The sequence below is a fragment of the Corapipo altera genome, unplaced genomic scaffold, assembly GCF_003945725.1.
Source record: "Corapipo altera isolate COAL_440 unplaced genomic scaffold, ASM394572v1 61167, whole genome shotgun sequence".
NCBI lineage: Eukaryota > Metazoa > Chordata > Aves > Passeriformes > Pipridae > Corapipo > Corapipo altera.
In genome coordinates this window covers 1,639,558-1,647,431 of record NW_020884949.1, presented here as the reverse complement: position 1 = coordinate 1,647,431, position 7,874 = coordinate 1,639,558, and the positions used below count along the sequence as shown (strand labels likewise).

The window sequence follows — 7,874 nt, the reverse complement described above, 5'->3', positions numbered from 1 at the left end:
TCCGCGCCGGCCCGGCCGCCCCGAAGCGGCCGCTGGAGGAGGCGGAGGCGCCGCCGGGAAAGCGGCCCGGGCCCAGCGCCACCCGTGCGCCGCCGGGGGATGGGGAGGGCGGGTGGCGGCGGCGCGGAGGGCCCGGGGTGCCCCAGGACGAGCGGGCGGCGGAAGGATGCGCCGGGGGCCGGGGCAAAGAGCGGACCTCCGCCGCCGCCGAGGTAACGGAGCGGGGCGGGCCGGGCCCCTCGCCCCCGGGGAGGGAAATGGGCGGGCGGTGCCGGTGGCAGCTGAAGCGATACCGCGGGGTGCTGGCGGGCCTTAGCCAGGCACTGCACAGCGCTCGGTGCCGCGCAGCCCCTTCTGTGCCTTCCGGGGTTAATCCGCCGTGGGCTGTTTAAAACTCTTTTTTTTTCCTTTCCTTTTTTTTTCGTTTTCGAAACAAGAGAAGTAGCATCCAGCTTTTTCAACGCCACTCCCTTTCCTTCCCCCTCCCTCCGCCATGGAAAAACTGATGGGAAACAACCTGCCAGGAGTTCACCTTACTTGAGTCCATCCTCTGCCTCATCCCTTTCCCAACAGCGTGGTGGAAAGGTTACTGTAGTAGCATGTCTGTTGTGTGAGGGCGAGGGTCAGGCTCACTTACAGCATCAACTTCTTGAACTTCGTGTTTTGCCATTTATTACCAATACAAAGCTGTCTTTTAACCAAAACATCTGTTGGAGTTGGTGGTCATAGGAAGAGCATCAGTGATTTAATGATCAGGGTATATTGAAATTACTTTTCTGATTGACTTTGAACAGCATGCGTTCTTCTTTCTGGTTTGACCGTGCTTTACACAGTAGTTCAGAAAACGAAATTTGGTACCAAGAAAGTTAATTTTCCAAAAATAAAATGCTAAGTCAAATTTCTCACCTCTCTAGAAGTTTGATGTATATAAACTCAATTTGTGTCCCACCTGGACCTTTTAAGTAAGACCAGAATATTAGATCAAGTGATACGGAAGTAGCAGGCTAATCAGGTTAGGTGGACTTTGAATTACAATTGTTGACTGGTTTTGAGGTGTTGGGGCCTTTCACAGTATAACACTCATCTGTAAATCCATCTGTAAAGAAAATGGTGGCTGTTCTTTCTCTTGCTCTGACTTTTCATGTTTTCTTTATTACTTGGTTGGTTGGTTAGTGGGTTTTTTTGGTGATGAATGGTAGAATTAAGGCAAAAAGGAAAATCTGAAGAAAAACTCTATGTCCTATGAAAATTATACAGCCTTTTTAGGCTGTGCCATTTAAACAAGAATCTCTTTCTTTTTTGAAGAGGGAACAAGTGTGTTTGGAAGCATAGCAATTAAACAAATTGAACAAACCCTTAAAGAGCAGTTTAACTCCATCACAAATATAACGGTGGATTCTTTACTTATCCCTAGGGTTATTTGGCATAGTTTTGTAAGCTTTAGCAGTGACAGGAAGATCAGAAGCCCCTTGAATGTCCACACACTAGAGAGTATTACTCTATGTAAAATATTTTTGTAGGACTGTATTTTTAACAGGTTGTTTCTCTAAGTACAGTGTTGTATAAAAAGTGCTCTAGTTTTAAAATAAAGCTTGGTTAGCACCTGAGGCAAGAATGTTTCTTCCATTTTTTTCCTATCTATATATTTTAAGTCTTTTATAGGGATATTTCTGATGATGATTTTTAGACCTTTCTGAAAATACAGTCTCTAGGTTGGGATTATTCTTTGCTGTTTGTGGCTTGTATTTCATTACTTATATTCATAAGCTTGATCAGGATACTGTTAATTTCACACTGTTGAAGTTTAAAGCAATTCCAATTATATTACAGTTGGCCAGAGAAGAAATATTATTTTAATTTTATTTGGAAGCCCATTTTTGCAACTAGAGTTGGAACACTAACTCCTTAAAAATTAAACAACTTGGTCCATAGAAACAGAGCATTCGTATCTCTGAGCTTGCTACATGTTGCCTATCTTGATAGAATTTATTCTCAAAACGTGTGTTGAAACCTATTTAGCTGAAGGTGAATATTTGATTCTTTGTTTTGCCTTTTAGATGTGAATGTTCAGCGTTGGTGCCTGTCTTTTGTGCTTGATGGGTTTTTTCATTTTCTCACTGAATTTGGGAGTTACTAATACACTGAAATACTGCTGCTCTATAGATGTGAAATGTTCTGAGATTAATGAAGCATGTAGTCTGAGTCCAAAATTAAGAGTATGCATATTTTTGTGTTTATGAAGTTTTAGATTCTGATCGCTTTGAAACAAGCATGCAGTCATTTACTCTGTGTATACAAAGTACAGGATTCTGTTTTTAAGTACTTAGCTCTCAGCATAAGCAGAAACTTATTAAAATGTAAAGGGACTTCAGATTAAACATATGGGAGTATTTGTAAAGGTAGTTGACAGTTTCTGAAACTCCACTGCCAGAGATTTTTTTCAAAGACTTTGTTTGCCACCTGCCTTGCACAGTTCTGTGTGAGTGAGGCTGCCTAGTTTGAAATACAGACTGGAAAACCATCCCTGCCACATGTTGTTGATTGTTTTTAATGCTGTGCAGTACACTGGCACTATGTAGTTTAATTGGTTTTGGTCTCAATTCTCATTAATGGGAATTTTTGTTCTTTGTTATTTTCTGAAGACAGTGAGCAAATTCACGTTAGTAGTATCCTACAGGCACAGAGCCAACTTGCTGTGATGAAACATGTGCACCTTTCATCTTCTCTTAATTGTTATAGGTCTTGAATAATGCAGGGTTTTGCAGTAGAAACAGGTTACCTAGTACAGCAGATTGTATGCAGTTCAGGAGAAGTCTGTGTGCTAAAAAACAGAAAAATGTTTTCTTTAAATGGGCAGTATGGTGAATTTACATGTGTCTGTCTCTCTTTTGGGAAGTGGGAAGAAGCATAATTTTTCAGTATGTTAGAGGGTATAGGGGTGATACTGCTATTGTTTGAATATTCTGTGGCATGTTTTTTTTATTCTGTGGCAAAACCAGACAAATCATGAATTTTTTCAAGAACCATACTGTAGAGGCCCAGAAAAGTTGATGGTGGTGGTGCATACACCACCCCTGCAGGCCACACTGTGGTCTGAGAAATACCAAAACAGTTACACCAGCTTATTTGTTACCACCTGTTACAGCTGAGACACTAAAGTAAAATATTTAAAAATTCTAATTGTATGTTAGAAAAATGCAAACAAATACTATGCGGAAATGAATTATTTCAGATTTGTGACAGTATTTACTGTTTTTAAATACCAGAAGGAAATACATGTTTAAGACCTAAGGAACGACTTAAGAATTCCTCTTCTTCTCTGTATTGTGTCCATAGAAACATGCACAGATTGGCCACTGTTTGTAACAATGACATGGTTATAAACAGGTAGTGTGTTTTCTAAAAGACGTTTTAAACAATTTTTTTTTACATGTAATTCCATATTAACATAGTAGATAAGTACATGTTGCTCCAAGATCTTTCTGATACTGCTTTCCAGTTCTTAAACTTTCCTCTCTTGAGTATGAAATTTAGACACAGAAAAGAAGAAATGAAATGTGGTTTAAACACTATGCAATGCCTTATTTATCTTGCAATTATCATCATCTGAGTTGATGTAAAGTAGGTAAATACAGTCTTATGAATGCTTTAAATGTGCATGAAATTTGCATACTGTTATGAGAGGAAAAAGCACTGAGCAGTTTTTGCATGCAAAGTTCAATAATTGCACAAGTTTTACAGTATTTTTCTGTGCAAAGGTTGTAAGTTGAAGAAATTGGTGCAGTTATGAATGTATTTCACAGAGGTTGTGTGACAGTTCTTTGCAAGAGTATTTAAAAAGGCAGAATAAAGTGTGATTTACTTCAAAATCATAAAATTTTAAGAACTGTTAATATAGAACAGCTGAGTAAGTGCTCCTTGTTTTAGTTTCTTGCATAAAAAGTTTCTTTTTACTGCTGGGATACAAATTAATGTTTTGTTGCCTCTTTGTCTATTTGTCTCTTTTCAAAGCAAGAAGAATTCTGTCCGTATAACTCGTTCCTGTATTGGAGAGCACCACTGCCTACTATTGATTTGTCTGATATTCAGAACCTAGTTGGGGAGACTCCATCAAACACTAGAACTCCTTCGAAGACTGATACCACAGAGACTGAAATGGAAACCTGATCAGTTGTTTCACAGTTGTACATTTACTTGCTGGAAACTTGTTTCCAGTGGGATTCAGGTTTTGTTACTTGACTGAATAATAAGCATGCTTATGCCATCTTGAAGAAACTTGTGGCAGTCTGCAAAAGCAAATCTGAGTTGCCTAAGTGAATGGGATAATCGGTACTGGGTACTTTATAGTAAGCTCTCTGGAGGTGTGCAGTATGGAGGAGGCTATGATGCCTAATGAGAATACTTGAAAACATGGAGGAAGACTAAAAGAAGAATACAGAAAATTAGAACTTAAGGGTGCAATTAAAAGAAACAGGTGGATATGTTACATATCAAAGGGAAATGGAAAATCGTTTTGTCTGTCCTGAACAAAAAGATGTAACTGTGGTACCTGAAAGTGAAATATTTAACATACGAATTTATCATAAAGCACATAATCTGTAGTGATTTTTAATGTGATTTTTTTCTGTGTAATAGCTAAACCAAAAAATAAGAGTCTGTCAAGACCGGACAAAACATTCCCTTTTCTATGCAAACTAAAAGTTTGTGTGGCAGAGAGGGGGAATGAAAAGGGGATATTTTCTTTTGTAAGCTGCCATTCTTCTGAAAGTTTTTCACATTCTCATTGTGGAAAATTTTTTTCCCTTTCTTTTTTTCACATTACACATAATAGTTGACACCCAGCTTTTGGGGTTTCAGTCCGTTCTCAGACTGTTATTCTTAGTCTTTGTGACATTAGCTCTGAACCAGTTGGTAGCGTCTAAACAGCAGGTTTGTGCAGATGTGTCAAAAAAAGTTAATGCAATATTAAATTACCGCATATAGTTTTTCAGACTGTACTGACTGAAGTGTAGTTTTTGCAGAGACTGTGAATTTTTGCAGAAATTTTTTACCGAAGTTCATTGAATTAGTGTTTTTTTGCTGTGAAATACAAACTTAATGCTTGTGATTTGCAGTTTATTTACTAGTTGAACTACAATTAGAAATAATAGGCTGAAGTTTTATGGGAAGACTGTTACATTTTGCAAATATGAATTGTCTTTAAGGATAGAAAACATTGTATTTTTCTGGAATCATCATTAAAGAAGGCAACTTTTGAATTTCATTTTTTTTTAATAATGTATTTGCTAAAGGACAATAAAGTTTTACCTGCATGTATTTGAAAACTTTGGGACTATTACTGTGTGAAGTTCTTGACTTTATTTCTTAAAATTGTTGCTTCTGTAACTTTGTTGATTTATTAGGTCTATTTGCTTAAACTAGTCAGCTCGTTAGCTTTCTTGGTTAACATTTGGAAACTTTTTTCCAGTATTTGTGCTGTATAGGTATCTGTATTTGTTTATTGCATATTCATTTAGCTTGTTAGGGTCTCTGAATGCCTGCTGAAGAAAGGACGAGGCTTAGTGACTCAAGCATTTCATGCTTGTTTGGATATGCTTCAACTTTCTGTTAGATTAGCTGAATACATATTTGGACAATTTGTATTTTTCTCAAGACATTTTTAACATTTTAAGTCCAAATACATCAACTTGTCTTAGGAGGTACTTGAAAATCTTTTTAAAAACCTTTTCTGGCAAAAATGCAACTATTTCATGTTTAACGAAAATAAATTAATGAAGAAATAGATTTATTAATTTGTTGAGGTGTTTGATTTGGTTACATTACCTAGGATTTTTTTTCACCCTTGCTAATATATGTGTTCCTGCGTTTGTGGGGTTTATAATATTTCACACCATCCAGTGTTCTCAGGATCCAGTATTTTGCATTATTAGCTAGTATCTTTGCATCACACTTTAGTCACTTAAAATCTGCTTGGTGGTTCATACACAGTAAGTATGTCCTAGCAATAGACTGCATTTTAGTGTTAAAATCCGTCTTTCCACTGTACTCATGGGACAGGAGATGTGTCTTTGAAATACATATTTGATCTATTCCGTAACAAAATAGATAAGTCCTTTAAAACAAATTAAGCTTGCAATGTGTTGTAGGCTGTACGTTTACTTCATTTGCAATTACGCTGTAGGCAAGCACTTTCATCTTAGTTTGTTCCAGTTGTGGACTCCGTAATGGGCTGGAATGTTACAGCTACTTTTAGAGCATTTGCCAAGCTGATTTTTTCCATTCATCTGTTTGCAAATAGAGGTAAATTTAAAAGCCTTGGAAAACTTTTTGAAATTACTCTGAGAGTTCGGGTTATGCAAAAAGCTGGGAAAGGTGATGGGGACTGACGATAGGTTACATAAACTTTGCTTTAGAGCTGACAAAAGGTGTGATTGAGAAATTACATTTCGCAGAGTCTGGTGTCTCCAGATGCCATGTGTCACTGTGAACTATCAAAATGTTGGTCTTGACTTTTGACTCCATTTTTCTAGAGACCTTTTGTTCAAAAGCTGTAAGCTTAAGATGTTTTAATTTGCCAGCACAAGTCCTGAGACAATTCATTAACTACATACTAACTGACAATCTTAATTTGATGTTTTTGAATCTCAGGAAAAAAGTTGTTTATATTCTCTTCAGGTACCTGTGAGTTTGCTATTCTTTAAAATATTTCTGTCTAAAAGGAAAACTCAGCATCACAAGTGTAAAGGCTAACTGTACCTAGACACCAACCAGGTTGATAAGGGTGCTGCATCTGCAAGTAAATGTATAATAATAATAAGTCAAATGCTTGAGTTCAGTATGCTTGAGTTCAATATGCTTCAGAGCAGATTTAAACAGCAAAGTAGTACACGTCTTTGTAAATTTTCTGCATCATTCTAAACGTGAGGCCTGTTTTACACTGTCTGATTTGTATTTATTGAAGGCCTGCTTTATAGCTATGGTTCCCAAGATAGATAAGCCTCTGGGAGAAGCTTAAAGCTCAGTCCAAATCAGGAAAGTGAAGAACTGCTATGGAAAACAGGCTGCACAGGTAAGCATGTGTTGGGTAGGTAGACTGTGGTAGAAAGAAAAGAAGAAAAAAATTGGGTAATGGAAGGTAGATGATGATGAAGTAGTGCAGCCTATGGGTGAAAGTATAGTTGGCCAGCAGATCAGTGACAAGAAACATTATTTGCAGCATTAGCTCCAGCACAGCAACAGTACACTAATTTGAATATGAGTATCAACAGTAAATTTATTAGGTTTCTCAGTGTTTTGACAGTTACTGGATGGTTTTTTCCTGTTGGCAAGGCCAAGAATTTAGTGGACAATAAAAAAGCACATGCTTATGTATATAGGTTGTTGAAAAGTCCACAGGATGCTTCATGAAGAAGATAAAGAGTGCAAATGTATATGTGTGTTTCCAGGTGACAACAAAGATAATTAATGTCCAGCATTTGCCAGCATGTTCTGGTTACAGCAGATTCATTGTGGGGAATTCGTGTACACTTTTGTGAAAGCATCTCACAACTGCTGCAGTAAGAGGTGGTAGACTGCAGAGACTCACTGTTTGCTGCAGCAAAACTTATGCTCAAAGAAACATTTCATAATAATTAGTATGCCTGGGCTGGCTTAATTATTTCCATGGCTACAGTTATAACCTTGACTCTCTAGGTGGCAATACAAATACACAGTAAGTTACAGTGAATCTTAAAAATGGTTTCGGTACGCTTTTATTCTGAACTGCTACTGAAAATTCAAGCTGTGACATCATGAATGCTAATGATTTCCTTACAGTGATACATAAATAAAGGCAGATCAAGTCACAGGTTCCTGATCATAAGGTGACACAAGGT

General features: G+C 37.6%; 1 protein-coding gene across 1 annotated transcript in view; it reads left to right on the top strand.

Moving 5' to 3' along the window:
- The window catches only part of CUNH9orf40 (chromosome unknown C9orf40 homolog), a 5,964-nt gene extending 629 nt beyond the window's left edge, over positions 1 to 5,335 (top strand). Inside the window, exons 2-3 of the mRNA XM_027662970.1 lie at positions 39 to 212; positions 4,012 to 5,335. Coding sequence (XP_027518771.1) covers positions 39 to 212; positions 4,012 to 4,167 — 330 coding nt within the window. The 3' untranslated portion in view covers positions 4,168 to 5,335. The remainder of the gene's footprint in view (positions 1 to 38; positions 213 to 4,011) is intronic.
- The last annotated feature ends 2,539 nt before the right edge of the window (positions 5,336 to 7,874 follow it).